The 23,558-nt window shown below is 39.4% G+C and overlaps 2 protein-coding genes across 7 annotated transcripts in view; both read left to right on the top strand.

The window, feature by feature from the left end:
* The first annotated feature begins 1,137 nt into the window (after positions 1–1,137).
* On the top strand, positions 1,138–8,410 carry rbm42 (RNA binding motif protein 42). Of its 2 annotated transcripts, none has more exons than XM_026923938.3 (11): positions 1,138–1,280; positions 2,372–2,439; positions 2,619–2,757; positions 3,438–3,507; positions 3,600–3,668; positions 3,838–4,013; positions 4,675–4,833; positions 5,493–5,630; positions 7,018–7,135; positions 7,420–7,614; positions 7,832–8,410. In XM_026923938.3, exons 2-11 carry the CDS (start codon positions 2,381–2,383, stop codon positions 7,942–7,944), a joined length of 1,236 nt encoding a protein of 411 aa, XP_026779739.1. In that variant the 5' UTR covers positions 1,138–1,280; positions 2,372–2,380; the 3' UTR covers positions 7,945–8,410. The 2 variants fall into 2 exon arrangements, with proteins under 2 accessions (XP_026779739.1, XP_026779740.1); XM_026923939.3 differs by lacking the exon at positions 1,138–1,280 and adding an exon at positions 1,287–1,427.
* A 1,386-nt stretch (positions 8,411–9,796) lies between these two features.
* Positions 9,797–23,558, top strand: part of arhgap33 (Rho GTPase activating protein 33) — a 57,416-nt gene continuing 43,654 nt past the window's right edge. For 2 of the 5 annotated variants that reach the window (XM_053227897.1, XM_053227895.1), the window contains exon 1: positions 12,184–12,322. Coding sequence is in view for 3 of the 5 variants with exons in the window: in XM_053227894.1 (XP_053083869.1) it covers positions 12,200–12,322 (123 nt within the window). In the remaining 2 variants the exon portion in view is untranslated. Of the gene's footprint in view, positions 10,017–11,358; positions 12,323–23,558 lie in introns of those variants that run through there. The other 3 variants (XM_053227893.1, XM_026924007.3, XM_053227894.1) reach the window with 3 other exon arrangements.

Genomic DNA, 23,558 nt, shown 5'->3' with positions numbered 1-23,558 from the left:
TAGGGTACTATTTAATGAACCCAATATAAGGCAGTTAAGACTTGAGTGAACTTGAATGAACTAAAACCTTTTTTTAATTTATTTATCGAAATATGAAATGGTCAGGGTTCAGAACCTGTCCCAGGAATGCTAGGAGGGAATGTTCTGGGAGGTGGGAGGAAACCGGAAAACTCTGAGGAAACTCATAGAGACACAAGGAGAACATGTACAGACTGTAACCTGAGGATAAACCCTCAGGATCCAAGCAGAAACCCTGGTGGTGTGAGGCTCCAATGCTCAACCATGCTGCCGAATTTGAACGTTATTACTTTGAATTTGTGTAAATTGATTATACACATACTTCATTTTGAATGTAAAATATTAAATCATATACACTCTTCAGTGTGTAATGAAGTTTTTGGATTTTTTTTCCCCACAAAATTCAATTTCAGTTCAAAATACAAATCTGATGTTATGTTCCAAATAAAAAAAATAATGACATTGAAATTCAGATTTTTGCATTTTAATTAAAATTTCTAATGGCATAATTCTAACAACACAAGGAATCTCAAACAATGTCAGAGAAATCCAGTTTAAAATAATAAATCGACTTTATCCTTGCAATGTCTTTATTAGTAAGTTCAAGGAAGGGTTTTCTCTGTTATGTTGTTTCTGTAAAGAAGAATCAGAAACAAAATACATTTATTTTTCAGTTGTGTTTACACAAAATTATTGTGGTCTAATTTTCACAAGATTATAAAAATAACTGATCCAGTGGTCTTGTTTATGGATTATGATACCGGTTTACTAGAAATTGATAATACAATTTTCAGGAAATATCACATACACAAAGGAAAATATATGTAATTGTACCAAAGATTAGATTGTTTTTCACTGACTTAAAGATTTTTTAATCATTCTTTCATTTCTATAAAGAACAATAATAAAGCTGATTAGACATCTCTGCTGCTGAAAGAGATAACTGACATAGCAGTTATATGACTGACTTTTGTTATAAGGTAAAAGAGGTATAATCTTCTGATAAATATGTATTTTTGGATGTATATGTTTTGTGACTGTGTTACCTCGTTGAAAAATCAATTTAAACAAACAAACAAACAAAAAAAACAAATAAATAAATAAATCAGGAGGAATCTCTTTCTCTCGGCAGGGGGCGCTACACGCCATCTTGTCACCATGTTAGACGCCATTAATTCCACAGAAGAAGAGGAATGACGACTTTCTAACCAAATATTTCTCTTCGGTTTTTGCTTTATTGCTTGAGGTGTTTGATACTTAAGGTAAAGATATCTTTTGTTTTGTTTTTTTTAGCAACTCTTACACCCCAGACAACGCTTTTGCAGTAGCTCACCGGCAAGTAGTTTTCAGTTTGAACAATTTAGCTAGCTAGCAAGAGTGCTAACTGCAAGCCGCTGAATTTAAACCAAGTGAGTCAATGAGTTAGTTATTTCTCCGACTATTTTTTGTTTGTTTGTTTGTTTGTTTAATTTCGTAATTATAAAAATTACATATTAGCAACCTCTTTTGTTTATATTTAAAGTCTTATAGGTTTATATGGCTAGCCAGTTAGCTAGATACAGCTAAGTTAAGCTAGCAGACATTATTGACGCTGTATTGGTGCTTGCTTTTGGTGCTAACTTCTCTTCTTTACTATTTCTTCCTTCGTTGATCTCTATACAGCCTGTTAAAAGACGCATTAGGTAATCAGAGGTGAAAGAAATAAATAAAAAGTACAATACAATAAAGGAGAAATGTTGTAAATTGGCAGTGAGATTTGGTCTGTCAGAAATACCGTGTAGTCTCGCGATATTTTGTGTGACTGGCTAACAACAGGTTTCTCCTCTTCAGGAGGTAAAATGCAGGCTCTACTGGGTTACAGTCTGCTGTTTGACTTGGAAGTCTAAAACCTTCCACCTTTTTCCACTGATGAAGTCCTTTGTTGTGTTGGCAGTGTGTTTTGGGTCACTGTCTAGCTGCATGATGAAGTTCCTCCCTATTAGATTGGATGAATTTCTCTGTAAATTGGCAGACAGAATGTTTCTGTAGACTGCTGAAGTCATTCTGCATAAGGTGCTATGTTCTAAGTTGTTTAATACATCTAAATATGTAAATATCAGGATATGAAAGCTGAAATCCCAATCTATCATTTCATAATTATCTTTTGATCTCAAACCCAAATGTCGTCAGTGTATAGCCAAAAAATTTAAATGCTTGTGGAGAGGATAGAGTAAGCTGCTCACGTAACAGAACATGATACATACACACATACACACACGAGGTAAGAGCATAATTGTGGACCTCTCGTTGGTGTAGGCATGAATGTTTATATGAATGTGGCACTGTTCAGTAGTTGACCATAACTCTCTTCCAGGAGTCCCTCATGATGGCACTAAAATCAGGCGAGGAGCGCCTCAAGGAGATGGAGGCAGAGATGGCGCTGTGAGTACCGCTATGATAATGTACCTTTCCTCCAGTATCTCACTATCTTATGATATATTTAATATCATGAGTGTTATTCAGGCTGGTGTTGATGTCCTAATATAGCAACCTGTGTACATGATATAATATGGCCCCGATGTCTGCACTCAGTCTTCATGCACTAATGGTTTTCTGTGCAGGTTCGAGCAGGAGGTTTTGGGAGGACCGGTGGCTGTGACTGCAGGAGGCCCTCCTGTAGTGGAGGCTGTTCCAGTGGCTCTGGCTGTGCCGGCTATGCCGGTGGTCCGGCCCATCATAGGCACAAACACCTACCAACAGGTACGTATGTAAACCAATCACAACTTGTCTTAAAGCCAGTTGCCAGTGATGGTAACTCCAGGTCATTCCAACTGTTAACATAATTAATTTACTGCTACAAACCTGAATGAAATTTCAACATTTCACACAAGACCTGACATGTATATATGATATATGATATATGAGACATATAGAGGCATAACTATAATTGTTTATTAAGCAGTGTCTTTCATGTCATTCAGCAAATGCTGCTGATAAACTGTTTCGTGATACTGTTCTCTAAGCCGTCCTATAATGCTATAATGCTTTTGGGTGGCTAATTTGATCCTAAATAATCGTTTAAGCTTACGTCTAAAAGTAAAAGGAAACTTGTGTGCTTGGTGGAATTACAGAGTGGAACTGATTTAAGTTTTAATTTGCTATTTATTATTAAGACATCAGGTCATTTAAAAGCTAATGGTTTCTCCATTAGACACCTAAACGTTTTAAAATAAGCACTTATTACTTTCTTATTGAATGCAGATACACTCGGTTTTGGTTGAATTATTCAGACACTTTTCAAATTGAAATAAATCAGAAATATCTGCATGCATTTATTGAGCATCAGTGAACATTGTTAGCTTGTGTTACTTAATGTGTTAACTGTTCAATGAATATAAAAAAGTGCTAAGTGGAAAATAATCTTTCCCTTCCTTCTACAGGTCCAACAGAGCTTGGAGGCAAGAGCTGCTACGTTAGTCGGACCTCCACCTCCTGCATTCGTTGGTCCAGGTAGGGCATGTATCAGTGATTGTATTACTTTAAGTTATGTTGCAGCATCAGCACAGATGTAATGTCGTTTGCGGCAAATCCTTTTTTCTTAGCCGTACCTGCAGTGCGGCCTCCGCCAATGATGCGACCTGCGTTTGTTCCACACATCCTACAAAGACCAGGTAACTGGCCAACAATGTATTATACCAATTTAATGTTGTTTGAACAATTCTACTGATGTGGTCTAGCTAAAGCTTAGAAAGTTTTATAGAGAGCGAAGCCTTAGTGGCAGTTTGGATGCATGTCGTTCTCATAATCTTTCTCAGTCCTTTTCTGTAATGCATCTCTCAGGGGGACAGAGAGAGCCAATGATGCGCGGCCCTCCACCGCACGGTATGATGGCACCTCCACTGCCCCGCCCTCCTCCCCCACCACCAATGATGATGGCGCCCCCAATGGCCGGACCGCCTCAGCATCCTATGGCTTCCATCGGACCGCCTATGGGGCCAATGAACCCAGTTACGCCTGTAAGGGCTTTCGTTTCCACTGCACAAAAACACTGGCACGTTTGACACCAAAAAACTCGAACTCTGCTTCTTCCACTTGTTGCACCAACAGAAATGAGTGGTACTCTGTTAGTTCCCAATTGTATCATGAAACAGTGAGGAGATCCAGGATGTCATTGCAAACCAAAATGATGAAGTACCTTTTACTGATACTGTGACTCCAAAATTGGTGTAAAATAAATAAGACCTAGAACTTCAGTAGGTTTACATTTAGACCGGTCTCAATTTTTGATCCTGAAAGAAGAAGAAAAAAAAAATCTTTAATGGCTTTATCAACTAGAAATCATTTCAGTGTTACTTTGAATCATATGAGGTGTGTCTTCCCTCAAAGTGTATCATTAATATTAAGAAAGTTAAAACTGTTGTAAAGTGTAAACTGTTGATGATGTAAATAGCTATTCCAATGCAAACAAAAATAATACATATTTAGTTTATTGTAAATATAATGATTTATGAGAAAAAAAGATATAGCTGTATCTTTTTGCCAACTTTTCCACTTCATCCAAGCTTAAAACTTTTTTTTATTCAAATATTACAATACATTCCTTAACACGTCAGTAATAGTAGTTTTACCAGTGACTAATGGCTGGAGAAATTAATGCAAAATTGAATCCTTTGGCAGGTTGAGACAATGAACCCAGTGGTGGCAGCACCACCTCGGCCAGTGACGCAGGCTCCGCCCAAAGTTACCCCCAGCATTATACAGGCAGCCCCCACCGTTTATACAGCACCGCCCGCCCGCCAGAGACCAGACATGAGAGCACAGAGACAAGCACGCATGGTAAAGACTTTTCACACATACACAACATAATGCTTTAGAAGATTCTCTTTCCATGTCTCTTCAGACTTTAGAATGTAAAAAACACAACATTTTTCCTCTTATAGAGCAACAATTTTACAATGATTAATATATTGTTAATTTATAAAGGAACAATGCTGTACCTTTTGAAACCTTTTGAATTCTTAGTCAGATTTTACTGATTTGCCATTTAACACATTTATTAGTACGTTAAGTCCCTTTGAATTAGCTGTAGAAATGATAACACATTAGAACAAGTGCATTAACATAAGCCTTACAGACAGATCTACTGTCTGAGCTGCTGTTAGATCAGATTTGAGAATTCATCAGTGCTGTGGTATAAAAAATTATAATTATGAAGCATTAATACAGTCGAAAAGAAAAAAAACAAGCTTCTCACAGCTGTGGCTGTGCAGTTGTAAGCATTTTACCATATCTCATTAAACATGGTGTTGATATAAATTATGGATTAAAACGCTCTCCAAAAATAGCTGAACATTAACCAAACAAGCAAGCATTGAACTGATGATCATATTCTAGTTTGGTTTGTTTGCTGACTGCCATTTTTTTTAATTCTATTAAATTAAAATAGTTGAGCTATATTGGTTTCGTTAATCGTCTGCATTTGTAATGAATGCCAGGAGGAGCTGGCAGCATCCGTAGCTGAACAGCAGGCAGCTGTGATGGCAGCCGGGCTCCTGGAGGCCAAGAAGGACAGCGTCACGGATGACAGCGTCATCGGGCCGACGATGCCTGAGCCGGAGCCTGTACACATAGAGGTACTGAACTTTCCACCCAGTCACCATAAAATTCATAAACGGCCATCTTTTTTTTTCTTTTCTTTTTTTTTTTTTTTTTTTAAGCATTAGATGTGATTTGCTCCTTGCTTTGCAGGTATGTGCTGTATAATAATTTGACAATGTCTACATTTACATGCACATCAAATTCTGTATTCATTGAATTGATCAAATTCAATGAATTGCAGCCATATTCCGAATACGATGTTTATATGCATACAGGCATTGGATTATTCCTGTATACATGGTTGTTGTAAGTATGCCTGAGTTGCCATTCCTAAATATGTTAGCACCCACAATTCCTTGCAGACTGAGCATGCTTTCAGTGGATTTTCTGAATAAGGTGTTTACATGCAGCAAATTTCCAGTGAAAAACAGGCATATTCCAGGGGTGGGAATCAGAATATTGTCTTAATCTGAGTCAGGCAATCGGATTGCAGTGTATACGTGACTCAGTAGTAATCAGAATATTACCAAATTCCGATTAATATCGGAATATTGATGTGCATATAAACGTAGCCAATGTCTTAGTCATTACTAATGTTAATGCAGTGTGGACAAATCAAACATTTATTAGCTAGCACACTGGGCTAGTAAAATTTCCCGTGTGCTGCCCAGTTGCACAGATACTAACTAGGTTAAAATGTGCTAACGTAATTAATGTGACTTAATGTAATAACGTATGGCAAGCTAGTTTGCTAGGTAAGTGGATTAATACAGACTAAGGTCAGCAAATGACTGAGTATTATCCTCTCCTAAGCAATACAAAAAGTCAGTAGGTCTTTAGCCAGTGAGTAATGAGATTTGGTTTTCGCAACACATTTTCACAGCACTCTTAAAAGATATTAATCGATTCTTGCTGGTGTTTTTACTTTGTCTTTTTAGCTTTTAAAAAGACAAAGTAAAAGGTGACTATGTTGTGCTAGCAGGCTTCTCATCAACCTTTGTTTAGCTTGGTAAAAGATCGTATGTCATCTGTGCATGCTGGTTCATCGGCCTAGTTAAAATCATTCCACCGTCAGCCAACCTGCACCTCAGACAATGTGTGTAGCGCAGCAGGTGGAGCAAGTAATGCGCACTATAGTTACAGCATTGGGGTGTCACACCCCTGTGAAATGCATTTTTCTCTTCCTCTGGTGGATCGGCCACTATGAACAGGCTAGATATGAGACCTGCTTGTCCTGGATGCCTGTAGTAGTGATTTGTCCACCCCTGAAAGGGTTTGAACAGTTTGGACAGTTCTCTTCAGTCCTCTTTGTTGTCTTGTATTTAGCATGAAAGAAATGAAAAGGCACAAAACAATGTCTTAGAGCAGCCTTCTGCTGAGTGTATGTGTGTGATGGCCATGTTTAATTCTCTGCTTGTGTAGCCACCAGAGAGCATCACGGAGGATAAGAAGAAAGGGAAACAGGAGAAAGTGAGGAAATGCATCCGTACAGCCGCGGGCACAACTTGGGAAGACTCCAGCCTAGCAGAGTGGGACACAGGTACATGCGTTATCACTGTTTACAGTTGAACATTTATGGACTGAAATTTGTTTGTTTTAAATCCAGTAGCTTTTTTTTTGGGGTTTTTTCTTTGTTTTTTGTTTTTGTTTTTTTTTCCGGAAGATAAGTAAGTAAAATGTTGAATGTCTGAATTTAGCAGTGAATCTGGGACTTTTCATAGTTGAACCATGCATGCTCCCATTTCTCTAAAACAACTCTCAACTTCTCAGAATGAGAACTCGAGAGTAATACGTATGTGTGTTTCTTCCGGATTCTTTATCCAGATGACTTTAGGATATTCTGTGGAGATCTGGGTAATGAGGTGAACGACGACATCCTGACAAGAGCATTCAGTCGCTATCCATCCTTTCTGAAGGCTAAAGTGGTACGAGACAAACGCACTGGGAAGACCAAGGGCTATGGCTTTGTCAGCTTCAAGGACCCCAATGACTATGTGCGTGCCATGAGGGAGATGAACGGTGAGTGGAGATATAGCTCTTTGGAACCAGGTTCATGATATAGATTATTAAGCCCAGACCCCAGAAGAAAAAATGCATTTGTCACTAATTTAATCTTAGACAAGATTAAATTATTATTACTCTATATATTATTATTATTACTCTTTTTCTTAGACAGTTTTTAATCTTTGTGTGAATATCTGTCCTTTGCTACAGCAATGATTTTGTATGCTTACAGGAAAATATGTAGGCAGCAGACCCATCAAATTGCGAAAGAGCACATGGAAAGACAGGAACCTGGAGATTGTACGCAAAAAGCAGAAGGAGAAAAAGAAGCTCGGGCTTAGATAAGCTCTGAGAGAACTGTAGTGCAAGTGTGAGAGAGTGCTACACACCTCCATCTCCTGCTACACACCAACAGCCTCAAGATGGGAAAGACTGGAATTTATTGATGTTCTAATACACATCTGTGGTAGTAGGGGATAGGAGTGGATCAGTATAAAGTGTGCATAAAGTGTGAAGCTTTGATTAATGACATTGGCTGCAGTGCAGTGTTGGTTCTCATTTTAGTCACATTTCACTACCCAGGTCATTAGAATGCACTGCACTGACACTTCCTCTTTTTGTATTGATCCAAGTCTTTTAAAATTGCATTCAACATAAACTTTCAAACCTATGTAGTACAATGTTGTGTTTTATCTTGATTTTTGCTCACCCAGTTACCAGAAATAACCATCTTGTTCTTTTAATTTGATGTTAGAAGGAGCTGGTATACAAAATGCAAGACTTGTCAATAAACCTCATGTTTTATTTTGCATGCCATTTTGTAGATTTTGTTTCTTTAGTGTTAGCTGGATTGCTTTTCTCATTAGATTAAGGAGTTCTGGAGTTAAAATTTGCAATTAAATATGATATTTATGAACCCTGAGTAAATCTGAGGTCATGTGACTTTTATCACAGCTATTCATCCTTAGTAACTGCCTGGTCAGGGCTGTAGTGGTTTAAATTGGGCTGCTAGGTAGTTTACCTTTTGGGAAATCATTCTCATGGCTGGATCAGGAAGCCGTCGCAAGATTGTGATGGACTTTAACAGGAAACATGGCAAGCACATCACACACACACAACACTGTTGCCAAACTTATTAACAAATTCAAAAAGACTGGAAGTTTGCAGACCAGCCAAGAAGTGGACAACAACGAACATCCACTGATGAAGGCACAACTGACGTGGTGCTGGCAAACACAGTCTGCTATGTATGGAGACTTTTGGGACACCCTGTAGAACCTACTAAAATCATTGGAAATATTGAGAGCAGGTCCAAAAAAACTTTATTAAGAACAATTATTAACTGGATTGATGTAGCTGAGATTGGTGAACTCTCAAAGTCAGAATTCACAGTCCATACTGATAGTTATGCCATTTCTACTTCTGGTTGTTTTTCCTAATGTTTCCAGGGGTATAGTGATAGAGTTCATATTTATTTTAAAAAAATGCCCACTTCATGTTTAAATCTGAATACAGACAGATATTTGGAGTGTTAACCAGATACACAGAAGACAAAGACAAGACAAAGACAAGTGGCTTTATTGTCATTTCAACCATATACAGCTAGTTTGTACACAGTGAAACGAAACAACGTTCCACCTGGACCATGGTGCTACATCAAACAACACAGAACTACAAGAGACTAGATAAAGTGCACGTGCAAACGTTCAAACAGCACAAGACAGTACAAAACTACTAAAACAGGACAATAGGCACAGTAGGGGACAGTGCAGGGCTGAATAGCACACGGTTCTAAAAACAGATAGTGGCATTGTGTTACACCTTTAATCCACACATTCACACACACTGGAATGTTTTTGGGAGATGGGAGAAAACCGGAGAATCCAGAGGAAACCTATAGAGGCATATGTAAAACTCCACAGTGACTAGCTCAGGATCGAATGCGGAATCGTGGAGCTGTACCTCCCTCTCCCTCGGTGACTTTGAGACGGAAAATTGTGGAAGACAGATACAGTAAAATTTGAGATTTGTTGAAAAAAAAAATAGAATAAGAGATAAAAAAAAATTGAATCTTCCATAACATCTTTTGTCATTAGGACTGGTTGCACATCTGACAATTCCTAATATTTCCACTAGGAGGCGCTTAGGAGTGGAATTTATTTATTTATTTTTTTTTAAAGCTCTTAAAGAGAATTTTGACTCTTTTACAGGAAACGCTAACCGAAAATAAGTTGTTTGTAAGTGGTTCCTCAGAGCAATGTTTGGTTCCCTGTCAGACATGCATTGAATAAGATCATGTGTTTTGAAAAAGCCCCATTTCCTAATTTCAGAGTCAGAGTCCACTTTTGCTTTAGCATGAAGCAAAACGAAAACACACTCACACACCACAGTGTCCAGGATGCAGAGAAGGGGGACTGGTAGGATTGCTCACAGCTTTTTTATATACTGTATATTTCAGCTTGTATTTCTAGATTCCTTCTTTTGTATTGCCTGTTTGTTACGCATGCAGCTGAAGGTTGCACTATTTATTTGACTCATTTCTGAATAGATGCACATGGAATTATTCCACTTGCTTTAATCCGCGCATTACATCTTCACAAAGGGAAGAGTAAATATTTCTGAAAGGGATTTTTTTTTACACGTGCGACAAAAACACTTTATTATCTCTTCCTTTAATTATGTCTCTGTCAAAAAAAAATTGCTAGAACATGTCTGAGGGCTGCAGGTCTAGAAAATGGAGAAGTTATTCGTCTGTTTTTATGAATAAGAAGAACAGAAATGTTAGAGAAAGCACAAGACCTCATGAGGAACAGTAATTAATGAGTAATATTAAGTCAGTGCAAACAGCAATATAGGGATTATGCACTAATATAAGGAGCTGGCGATATATTCTCTTAATAAGAAAAATAATAAATAATAATAATAATCAGTGGCCATGACTTATTAACACCTGGGAACGAGATCATTAACTCATAGCCATGACTTAGTAAGGCGAGATAAGGGATCATGAAGACATGGCTACAACTTAATAACACATGGGAATGAGATAATGAAGTCATGGCCACCACTTAGTAATATGCAAACACGAGATAATAAAGTCATGGCTGTGACTTAGTTGCGCATGTTCATGAGATAATGAAGTCATGGCCACCACTTAGTAACACGCAAAAACGAGGTAATAAAGTCATGGCTGTGACTTAGTAACACATGAAAATGAGATCATTACGTCATGGCCACCACTTAGTAACTTGCGATAACGAGATAATAAATTTGTGGCTGTGACTTAGTAACACAGGGGAATGAGATCATTTAGTCATGGCAACCACTTAGTAACACGTGAAAACGAGATAATAAATTTGTGGCTGTGACTTAGTAACACATGCAAATGAGATAATTAAGTCATGGCCATGACTTGGTAACACATGGGTTCGCGATCATTAAGTCATGGCCATCTCGTTCCCACTTATCACTAAGGCATGACCATAACTTATTTATCTTATTGTGCCAGTGATTTATTTATCTCGTTTTCATGTGTTACATGTCTTAGTCATGTCCATGACTTATTAAGATGTGCCCATGGCTTAATGATCTCGTTCCCACACCTTACTAAGATGCTCCCATGACTTAATTATCTCGTTCCCATGTGTTACTAAGTCTGGCCATAACTTGATTATCTCGTTGCACGCATTAGGATCCCGTCCCCACGCATTAATAAGTTGTATCCACGCATTATTTTTTTTTTTTTTAAAGAAGGTATGTGACCAGGGGGGCTCCCTACTAATATACATTAATCCATTATTATTATTATTGTTATTAATAAAACGAGTCGTTTGTGTTTGTTTACTTTAACGAGATACTAGCAAACAGAGACAAGTCGGACATGTATGAGTGTGAAGTATCCAAAATGCCGACCACTAGCGACTGAACCATCCTCATTCTCCCTCCGCCCCGCGCATGAGAGGCGCGCGCCTGGATTCCTTTTGTCCGACTGGGCACTTCATGGAATGACCCATTCTGAAAAACAGGGGGGAGCCGTGGGATTGTTTATCGAAATAAAACCACAAATGAACCGCATTCTGAGTTCTGTCCAGAGCAAACATGTTAAAACAGATAGTATGAATGAATGTGATAGTTTATTTGTGTGTCATTTGCGCTATTGTGATACACAGTGAACGGTGTAATTTCCGACTCCCCCCGTGTGAGCTTTCTTGGCAGCGTCTAATAGACCCCCAGCTTTTCTCTCATTGGTTCGTGTGTTTAGACGCGAAGGATGAGAAGGCTCAGAGCGGCGGCTCACATGGGCAGAAGACGTCTGCTGTAACCATGCAGTTACCGCGGCAAAAATGGCGAATTTTCCACTGAGTTCCTTGTATGAAGCCAGTTTCACAGCAGCGTGGAGATTGTTTAAGGAAGTACCAGCGCTCCTGGATAACACTATGCTGTGTAGGCAGTGAACACGTTTCGCCTCGCCTCCTCTCCTCTGCTCTCCTCTCCTCATTCCTCCTCCTCCCTCTGCGTTTCCACATAGCGGGCGCTTCGTCCTGGTACGAGTTAACGCACTCGTTTGGAAAGATCAGAATGTAAGGCAAAACTTCGATTAATGTCGTCAGGAAAAGAAGAGGCTTCACGATCGTCCCGAGAACCGTTATTTCCAGACAAACGCGTAGATCTGAAAACGGAGGTCTTCAGCTTGCAGCTGTCTGATCTGGATCCCGGAATGGTGGTAAGTGTGCTCCTCTTCTTCTTCTTCTTCGCCTGTGATTTCATATGTGATCGATTCAGGGAATCCAGCTGGGATAAGTCAGTGTTGTTCAGGAGATCACTCAACATCTTGACATCTGTGCATGTGAGTTAGCTTGCTAATCTACCTGGACTAGCTTGTGTCTGAGGCTTTGTGTCCACAAAGACAACACTGGTTTGTTGTTCTTGTTGCCAGTTAACCATTGAGACTATGTAATCTTGGAGCACACTGGGTTTTGTCTTGATCTGATGCTGAACACAAAGCCTAGGTGATGGTCTCAGAGCCCCTCCCTTTATTATTTAGTGAGAGTGTGTTTGTGTTTGTGTGTGTGTGTGTGTGTGGACCAATGAACCACATGCTTCCATTGTTTTGATTCCTCCACCTCTTTAAAATGGTCTCCTGCTCTAATAATGACACCTCTTGATGATTCTGAATAAAGTCAGCACGAAACGATCTCGAAGATATAAGCACGGCGGAATCTGATCAGCTCCACGCCTCGTTGGTTTTTGCCATCTTCTTGGTTTGGATTCACGCTTCAGGTGTGCTGATGTTCTGGGAACGCAGCCACAACAGACGGATGTTTGCCCTGTGGATGGTTTGCTCAGAGCCAGTGGATCAGCCAGTTCCACTGGATATAAACTGGCCTGGAAATGCTCACTGAGGCAAATGGAGACTTAGGAGGAAATATCAAACATGCAGCTTGCTTTGGAAAAAAAAAAAAAGGCACTTTTGCGGTTTAGTGGAAGCTAAACTAATTCCACAGGGATCTGGATTTTGATAATATACAACAGACTGTCAAGAAGAGAGTCCTATTCGGTGTCTTAAGCTCTTCTTCTAAAGCGCAAAGTTCACTAATAAAGCAAGCGTCCCTATAAACACTCGTGCTTTTTGGAAACCTGGATACTGTCCTATCGTGCGTAACTTTTTATTTTTTTGTAGGATTATCCTGAGGTTTTGCAGAATGGCAGTGCGTGATTTGATAGAAAAAGGCCTTCTAAACTCACTCACGTAGCCCCTGTTGTAAGTTTTAACCAGAATTGGTGTTTCAGACCTGTTTGTACTGTTCCCTTACACCAATACAATAGAATATCTAAAAAAAAAAAAAATACAAAAAAAAAGTTTTCTTAGAGTTGGCACCGATCCAATACCCAGGATTGGTATCAGGTTGATGCTAGAAAAAAATTGGTGGCTCGGATATCAGAGAAAAAGAAAAAGAACAAGTTCAAGGTGATCCTTTAACAAATGAAAAAGATTGGAATTGGATTTGAAAAAGATTTTTCGGAAATGAATCGGAACTGGAAATGTTTACATATAAAGAGACACGATTGTATTTTTTGTTAGGAATGGTATTATTATTTTTATACTCTACACTCTGTTGTATTGATTAGATTCGCCATGTAGGCCTAAGTGAAAGAGATTCACTGAAAAATTAAAAAAAAAACAAAAAAACAACGGTTTTGGGTTTTAGCTTTATATTTCTTCCTGTCTTTTTGTGAAGTGATTCCAAAATTATAAAAAGATATCATTTTAAAGCTTAGTAGTTTAAAAAAAAAACATTGGACCATTATCGATATTGGCTGATACTCAAGGTTTCAGTATCAGTATTGTTATCAGAAAAGAAAAAGTGGCATCATACCATTTCTAAATTTTATAGTTAACCTCTGGGAAAATAATAAAATTTCTGACTCATCCTGTACTCATCTTGTGTCCATCACAAGACTGTCAAATGCTCTCTTGCTCATGTATGTACTGCCCCCGGAAGTGGGTATTCTTCTACAGTAGCAGCAGCAGACATTGTCCATTTTTGGCTGTGTGTCGCCCCGCACACTATTTACATTTCCAACCACACCTTGGTTTGCCACTACGTGACAGGAACCTTTTAGTGGAGTGTTTCACCAACTTGGGGGTGACTCGGTCATTATTCACCATTGAGGTTGCTCCATCAGGAGTATCATTTTTATTTACTATTAAGGTGTGTCCGATGCCTTCTAGTGATAACCGTATGTCTCTCAGCTACCATCGGTTCCACTGACGGTTAACCTCGGATCAAACGTACCAACAACACACAGCATCTCTGCGTAGGATATCGTCTTTGTTAAAATCGACTGGTGTAGATGAAGAGGACAGTTGAAAAAAGGCTCTCATATTTTCTTCATATTTAGCTAGTTCAACCAGCTACTATCAAGTTTGTTTAGACTCGGCAGGGGCATGGCATATCCCAAGCACTATTGGCTGTTGTGTAAATCAGTTAAGAACTTGAACATGCATACTAAAGTATTTGACAGGAAGCAAGAGTAAATACTTCCTGTCAATTACATAAACATATGCCTCAAATTACACACTTTAAGATTAGGCTAGAATATGCAACATGAGCTTCCTCTTCTTGGACTTATCATAGATCATCTGCTATCTTTCAGGCCTCCTAAGGATGAGTCCTGCACCGCCATGGTGTCAGCGGTAAGCAATGGAGGTGTTTAATTACCCACACAGCATCATGGTTCTGTAAAACCGGCAGCACAGGTTTGTAAGCTGTCTCAGGTGGTGTCTGCCACCAAGACACAAGGCTATTTTGAGTGCTTTGCCTCCATTTTCTTGAAACTGGCCATCATTTGAAGATCAATACAGCCCCCAGGCTGATGCCATGCTGAGTACCTTAGAGTCCAACATAGTCCATTTCTGAAAAGTAGACCTGCTTTATCCTTGCATCAAAGCAAGACCATGGTTTTCTCATTCGGGAGCTTTTTCTCATTTGCGCCGATGTTCCTAAAATATTTTTGGAACGGCAGCCATGTTGGTCTTTAACTCGACCTGTGTTAACCTCATTTACCAGTGCACAATGTGGGTTGTGTTTTTATAGCTCCCTGTTGATAATTAGTCTAATTGGGGACCAGTCACATCTGTGGCCTGGGTCACAGCGTATGACTGTTCCTCTTTAATCTAGTGAGCCCTTCGCATTTGTACGAGTACAATTCAGCTTTGGGGGAAAAAACAACAACTAAAACTGGAAAGTTCTGTCAATATGTGAGAAGCCTAGTGCCCACTCTCTTACACACACACAGCCACACATGTACGACCTCAGAAATTAGCCTATGTGAGTCAGAAATGTCTGTTATGTAACATTTGTCTTTTCATCATCCATTGCCACTCAGGTTGTTGCAATTACATAAATAAGCCCTGAATGCTAAATGAAGTGAGAGAATGCGAGTGAGCACAGACACATGGAGCAATAGTGTACTTCCCAGCCCTCATCTCCATTTTTTTTTCCCCTCCCGCTTCCTGTTTACATGCACGGTCGTGTGCCCAAAGTCATTTTCTCCTGATTGCTTTTTGCCCATTTGCACCAAGACAAGACCAATCTGTCTTACTGCTCACTGTATGGCGGTTGTTGGCTATGTCTTAGACCGTGAAGGTGCAGGGCATTGAAAATAACCTTAAATATCAGTTCTAAAGGTGTTCCAGAGATATTAAACAAAATGACCCGATACACAAGCATTAATTTCTTTGTTATTAAGTATCAAATATAAATAATGAGGACCACGCCAACTAAATAAACAAAGACTATTGGTTAGCAGGAATTCAAGTCTTATGACCTTTAGCCACACCCACTTCACAAACCATGCCACTTCACCAAACGTAGCATAACAGTCTGAACCAAGTGCTCAGCAGCGGATATAGCTAGTCTGCATTTCTACCTCATGGTTATGCTCCATTGTTAAAGCACTCTTAAATGAGGTTAGTTTCTATTTCATAATATGTGACTGCCTTGCTTGTGGATGCATAACGCTGGGTCACAGTTAAAGCAACTATTTCAGAATGACAGCTGATGGCGTTCAGTCAGTATTGCTTACAGCCATGTTCTCATCATGTACATTTATGGTAACCTACAACATTCTAGCTAATATCCTAGCTAATAACCACAGCACAATTGAATTCTCCATTCTGATTGGTCTGAAGGTGTTGATTTAATTTTCTATAACAGCAGCTCTTACAGTAGTTCCAGCTGTGTGTTAAAGTTTCTACAGTAACTTCCAAATAACAGGGACTTGTATGCCCGATGCTCCAAAACATGTTATTTAATAAAGAGAAATGTGCGTAATTGTTGATAACGTGAAATTTATCAACAACCAGAAATATTTATTTACCATTTAAGGAAGGAGTCTCCAGTGTCAGGGCTTTGTAACTGTCAGAGGTAAAGCTGTTCATGTAAGTTTTCCTCCACAAGAAAGTCTGAGGATGGAAGATGATTTCTCTGATTTTTCTTTTTGTCTTATTTACCTCGAGATTAGAAAAGAGAAGCTGGTAAGGGGACTGCAAGTTCTGCAACATGAAACGTAACTATAAACAGATAAAATGTCTGACATTCATTAATAAATAAGAATTATAATCATTGCCCAATATTTCTGTGGTATAAGGAGAATAAACACACTTGGGACATGCTATTATAGGAAAAGAATCAACTTTCAGGGAGCACACCATGTTATATTTTGTTTCTGACATAGTGCTAGCTAATCGGTGCTAACTTAGAAAATTTCAGTAGCTTGCTACCAAATTAGCTAGCTACCAAACCATTGCTACCAAGTGTCACCAGTGACATTACTATTCTTTGGGACAAGAAAGTAAATGAACAGATAAAGAAACGTCTACTATTTTTGAAACTACAATAATACATTATAAAAGGTACAAGGATACCTTGGCCGATTAGCTTATTACTTGTTAGTTTGGCAACAAGTGTAGCATCCACAAACAAGGCTATTGCTAATTATTTCTTTTAACTCCTAGCTGCAATTGTACAGATGTCTCAGGCTGTGGCTTGGACAATATTAATCTCAAATATTTTGTTTTGGTTCCTATTAGTCAGTTAATTAAGTAAAATGTTGGTAGCTGAGATTTGATAGCAAAATTTATTTATACAACACTGCAGAGAAAGTATGTTATGTTATAATATAATTATGTGGTTAAGCATACAGTTTGTGACCAATCTGGAGCTTTAGCTGGATATTACTGCTAGGTCCAGATTTTCCTGAAATAGAAATTGCTTCACCAAGATTCCCAAAAAAAAAAAACTGGAGTGAGTGTTTGGAAATACAGTGTAGTTGCAGCATGTATTTTTAGATTTGAAGACCTGATTTTGTTTGTGGACTATTTTACAGTGCATCTTTGGGTCATTTGGGGAAAAAATGGTCTTAAAAGCATTAAATTGAATTTGCTGATACCTGCAGGTACACTGGTTTTAATACCTCTGGCACAAGGTTTGTGCCATGTATAGCTATTATTTGTGAGTTTCCCAAAACCCGATGATCCCCTGAGATGGTAAACTAGCACATTTAGAGGCTAGGATACTGTTAGGATTCTCACTCCAGGTTCTGCTTAAAATAAGGTGTTTTATGTGACCCCTCAAGAATGGAGGAAACAGCATTCAATTGTGTAAAAAACATTTAATCGAGTCATCATGCATTTTGGTTTAAAATTTATAACCAGGTCATGTGCTCTTACAATGATGTGCTGACTTGTAAAAGGAATCGGGTAGGGTGTAATTAGCTTCAGTATCTCATTGTGGGTGTGTTGTGACGGAAGCCCCAGCTGCGTCTTTGACCTCTTTCCCAGCCTGAGAGCCCACACTGCTCCCCTCGGGTCAGAGTCGGGGCTTATTTAGTCGATGATCCATCCTCATGCCTCATCAACCCTCATCTCTCCACCCTCACGCTCTCTAACAGGGAGGCCAATCGCTCTGTTATAAATGAGACACCTTGCCTTAATTTCAGTTGAATTTCCACTGAAGTAGCACACTTAAGCACACCAAACACAATAAAATTTGCCTCCCAGCCAGTTGACTCGAATGGGAAAGGATGTGGCAATGCAAAAACAAAAAGGAATCTACTTCCATTAGCAATTAATTTCGCTTCAAGTTTGTCAAGGTGAACTTGTTTAACTTTAAAGGTCTGGTGAGAAACAAGAAAACAAGACGGCAGGTCTCATTTTCTTGAAAAAAACACGATAGAAAACTGCTAATTAAGTAGCAGTCTGACTGGGAACACCTTATTTTCAAAATATGTCCTCTTGTTTATATTTGCTAAAAGCAAATTAGCTAGCTAACATTACCTGTTCACTGAACCACTGAGTTCCTTTGGCCATATTCACGGGGTTATTATTATTTTTTATTTTTTTGCTCCATCCTAGCCAAGAGAATAGTGTGGCGAAAGTCTGGTTTGTCTTCTGCTATTTTCAGTGGAAAGATGTGATAAAAGTCTCAGTGAAGATGGAGATAAAACAGGATTTTTGCTATCTGAAGCCTTTTTTCTTTCATTGTTAACTCTGGAAATTAGACTTTATTCCAGAGTCAACATCTAAAACTACGGATGTCTTGATCTGGCTGGTTTCTACGGATGTCTTGATTTGGCTGGTTTCTTCTTTCTGCTTGGAAGATGAAGAGGATGTTTCCTCCTTGTTCTTCTTTTCTTTTTTTTATGCATTTTTGTGGGTCAGCAAGGTTCTAGTCAGAGCAGCTCTATCCTTCTGATTAATAATGCATATCCTAGAGAGTAAAATCACATAAAGCAAGCAGCAAGCTTAAAAAAACAGTATTCCCTGCTTTGAAGCGGACTGCATTAGTTTGTATGTAGTTTTAGCTCTGTGTTGCCACGACAACACTACCCAGAAACCCAAAACCTGATTCTTCTGTGCTAGATTTACCAGTGAGTTTATTTTAGATCTTGCAAATCCTTAAGAGCTCTTCAAAATCTCTCCCAAAATTCTTACAAATGAATGGAAGTTCCTGACGACCTCTTAACATTATCCAAAAAAAATTATGGTGACTGGACTATGCAACACTTTAATTTTAGCCACATTTTTTGGGTTGCACATTTCTGTCACATCATACATTTCCATTCGCACCTACATGGCAGTGCCTGAAGTGTGAGCCGCTCCTATAGAAACAGCTGCTTTGAACTTGTGCCCGCATCACGCGGTGCCAGCACAAGTGCTCTCGGAGTGGCATCATTCCTGGACCCACCCCCACCCTTCACAGCAACCACATCATCCAGCTACTCGGCCAAAAGACACTCTTGTTTTCTCATCTTTATCTCCCTTCCCTTTCTTAGTCACAAGAAGACTGGCTTTCTCACATACGCACCTTGTCTAACTCTTCTATCACTTAGTGAATGTCTTTCACTCTAATTCTTTGGTTTTCTGTATTTTCCCTCCACCCTCCTCTTTCCCTCCCTTTTTTCTTCTCTGCTCTCATGTAGCCCCAGCTGGGATGTAGTGTTTAGTATGCTGCCCATGATTCTCTGTCTTTCCTGCCCCTCCACAGAAAGCAAGACAGGGTGTTTAGCAATAGGGGGAATGTGGGGGTGGGATGTGGCACTGTGGGAGCACAGTTTCCAAGAGACCCTCATCCGGAATGCTCACGCTAAGTTTGACCCTATAAAAGTCTAACCCTGGTGGCTCTGGTTGGTCCCCCTTTTAAGCTTTGCGACTCAAAGCCACTGATCCTCATGGCCTTAAGCAATGGCTAGTGAGGGTTTTGTGTTTGCAGCAAGGAACTACATCAAATGGGTCGGATTGTAGTAATGGCCATGAGATGTTCGGGGACATATCCATAATATCAGTGGTAGATCCTTGAATGAGGGCCTTAAGAAAAATGGGGGATGGGTGGGTTCCTGAAGAAGAGGCTTGTGGAAGTATCAAGCAGAGGGAGGGGAGGTTCCCAGGGCTTTCAGAAGCAATGGGTTAATGGGAAGGCCAAGGTCTTCTTTGTTCCAGGGAAGGTTGAAGGCCTTTGGGAAAACTGTGGACTGAAACAGAACATTTACAGGACTTTATGAAAAAGACTAACTTCTGAACCAGTGTCAACAGAATATGGATCACTTAAAACCTGTATTTCCTATGTAGTTTAGACCACTGATGTTCAATTTTTTTCCATAGCACTTTATTTTTCAAGAGGATATTCACTGCTTTAAGGACTCTTGGGAAAGAACATTATTCTGATATAAACAATGACAAACTACTTCTCACATTTACACTTGAACATTACCGCAAGAGAGCTGGAGACAATCCAAGTGATTGAGACTCAAGGATCTAGGGCCCAGCAATGGCTCTCTGGCAGCATTGAGAGTTCTTAGGAGTTCGGGTTTGAGTTTTTCAGCGATTCAGATTCGCAGATCAACTCGGAGCCTTAACCATCGAGCTACCATTGCCCTGGTAATGTCACTGCTACTTCTCACCTCTTCTGCAGTCCTTTGGCTAAGATTACAGAGTACTTGGCATCTCACGAGCTCGTCAACATTTTGCCCCACTTGCATACTCCCACAGTGCTCCCATGATGCACCATTCACAGTTCACTCTTCTTGCACTGTCATTCATTTCATTCACTTCATTGTGGTCTGAACTATGATTGGGGGGTGGAGGGCTAGGGGGAGAGCAGAGGCACATGAAAAGCCTCAACGCTGTCTTTGAACCAGTTCTTCCACCCTGGAGGGTAGGAAACAGGAGGGAAGAACCCAAGTGGGAGAAAGAGACTGTGGGGGTTGCTTCTTGCCCACTTCTTTTCCAAGACCGAGGGAATAATCAAGGGTGAAATCATAAATTTATTAGCTAGGCCACCGGGCAAGTGAAAGCTTCAGTGTGCTTGTCCAGGCCCGTGTTTTGGTTGCCAAGAAACCTAATTGACTAGTCTAAAGAATGGAGCTAACCTAATGTAATAATGTGTGGCAAGTTAGCTAGTTAAGTGCATGAATACAGGCTAAGAATAACAAATGCGTATATAATTGTCTTCCTCTGACAAAGTTTGTAAAATAGTGTCAATTCTAAAATCTGAAGCCGTTGTACAATTCTCGATATAGCTGTGACCTCATCCAAATAAGTTAAGCTAATTATGGATTTTAGACCAGGTTTAAACAGTAATACTAATGCCTAGTGAACACTACACAGTTTTCAAAATCTCAGAATTGCAGTACTGCTCAGTTGCACTGTTTTGTCAATGTTTCGACATTTCTGCGTCTTCCTGATTGTGAAACGATGCTCTGTCATCCGTGAACTCTAATGAATTCCCCTAGAAAATGTTCTGCCTTCTGCCTTATTGAGATCCAGCCAATGTGTGTAGTGCAGCAGGCAGTGGGATTCGGAATAAGTAGTGCATACTGTAGATACAGCATCAAGGTGTGTCGCACCACTGTGAAGTGCATTAAGTTCAATTTTACTAGTGCACTAACTACTGCCTTAAGTTAATTAACATGCTAAAAGAAAACATGTTTTGCAAAAATCAAAAAGAGTAAGGTTTTTTCTTTCTTTTTATGGTTGTTAAACCTACTTGTCAGTCATGCAACCAGGAAGGAAAACGAATAGCTGTGACATGAAATCTGCTTGTCCTGGGGTCTGGGTTTCTGATTTGTCCACTCTTGATAATGTTTAGTTCTTTTACTTTTGACTCTTGTTAACACCTTAACACTGCTATGTGCAACTAGTGTAAATGTTAAGTGACATGTTTTTAGGAGTAATTTGACAGAACCATTCTAATTCTGCAAAGATCACAAAGTTTTCCTTGTAAGTTTTCGCAAAAAGGATGCTAATCTGTTTAGATCTAAAAGATGGCCCTACAAGACAGTTAACAATAACCTGTGTCTCTTCTGCTTGAGTGCCTCGTCTGTTGTCCTTTTGTCTGGTTTCAGGGTGAGACCAGGACACCAACTGGGAGGGGGGAAATCATAATGGCACACTCCAGTTTAATTAGAGACTATGATATTGATGGGGTTTTGTTAAATGATTGTCATGTCATTGTCTATAGCCTAAACCTGTTTTACTGACCGAACTGTAACAGTCATCAGGGCTTTTGTTCGAAATGTTGCAGACTGTAAAACTGTTCACCAAAAGATTCAAGCTTGAAGAGTTTGTATTGTGACAGAGTAGAATGCAATTATATGTGCACACTGTGTGTAGATAAGCTCAGTGCTGTTGATTTGTCAGGGCTAGTTAGGGAGACGTGAAGGGTCAGCGGTCAAGGGTGTTGGGGTGGCAGACAACAAATGTGCATGTATGAAACAGTACTGTGTGCATGACACACTTTTCTCCACACCCACAGGCATGGACAATACCATGTGGCTCTACCACATACTGGGTTAATATCTGTATAAATATACCAGATATGACAGTGTTTTTTTTTTTTTCTTTTCTCCTTTCTTTTTTTTCCCTCTCTGCAAAGCGCTACAATGGTTATTATAAGAAGTGTTTGTTCAGTTGTGTGCACATGCTTGTGTGCAGCTTCTTGTGGCTAAAGCCTGTGTGGTTTCTATAGAGATGCAGCCCACATGATGGTAGATGCCCTGACAGCAGGCCTCTTCTATATTAAGACACTTCTGTCTGTAATAGTCATGCTTTAACCAAATGACTGCTGACTACCTGGCAGAAATGACCAACACCGTGTCACCAAATCACTAGCCCGGGCACCTGAGACAAGCAGATTAACAGTTTTCATTTACAGGACAAGCAGGGTTGTTTTTTTTGTTTTGTTTTTTTTTTAAACTTCACACGTCTGACAACCCAAGTTAGAAAACCACTTCCTATTGATCTTTGCATAATAAAAGATTTTATTTATGTGTGTTAAAACACACATTTATGTGTGTTAAAATGTAGCACACTCCAGTTGATTCCTCTATTCCTTGTTGGTTCATACTCACCTTGATGCTGTAGCGTGTGCTGCTCATTTCCAAATCCCACCAGGACGTAGTCTGGCTCTTGTTCGGTACTATTTACACTAATTTTTCCAGAATCAGGAACATGAAACAATATGAAAACAGTGACTAAACTGAGCAAAATAAAATCCAGTGCTTTAATGCTAGCACAACATACAAATGTCACCTCACAGTTAAATACTTCATTGAGTGAAAACGAGGAAAATGAGTGAAAATTTGGACCCAAATAAGGGTCATGCGACAAGAGAACAGTATAACTCCCAGAACACCACTTATATTGTTACTTTGCTGGTTTATATGCAGTTCGTGAGGCTTCTTCTGCTAGCACATGGGTTTGGAGTCGATCTCTCAGCTAACTTGATTCACATAGAGTTCCATGTTACTATGTTAATAATTGGGACACTTCGGTTCTGCGAGCACTGAACACTTAGGCACTTTTTTTTGCCTCAATCACAAGTCAAGTAAACTAAAGCAAAAGAGCCATGGCCTAAAGTAATTTGTGATGTTTGTTTTATTAGTATTCTGGCAATCTG

The sequence above is a fragment of the Pangasianodon hypophthalmus genome, chromosome 22 (genome assembly GCF_027358585.1).
Source record: "Pangasianodon hypophthalmus isolate fPanHyp1 chromosome 22, fPanHyp1.pri, whole genome shotgun sequence".
Classification (NCBI taxonomy): domain Eukaryota; kingdom Metazoa; phylum Chordata; class Actinopteri; order Siluriformes; family Pangasiidae; genus Pangasianodon; species Pangasianodon hypophthalmus.
Note: the sequence above shows the minus strand (reverse complement) of the source record. Positions and strands in the feature narration are given on the sequence as shown.

Excerpts from the sequence above, each read along its gene's own strand:
- rbm42 (XM_026923938.3), top strand. The coding sequence starts at position 2,381 with ATGATGGCACTAAAATCAGGCGAGGAGCGCCTCAAGGAGATGGAGGCA. Across the intron at positions 2,440-2,618 it reads ATGGAGGCAGAGATGGCGCT|GTTCGAGCAGGAGGTTTTGG; the intron begins GTGAGTACCGCT and ends TTTTCTGTGCAG. Across the intron at positions 3,508-3,599 it reads TCCTGCATTCGTTGGTCCAG|CCGTACCTGCAGTGCGGCCT; the intron begins GTAGGGCATGTA and ends CTTTTTTCTTAG.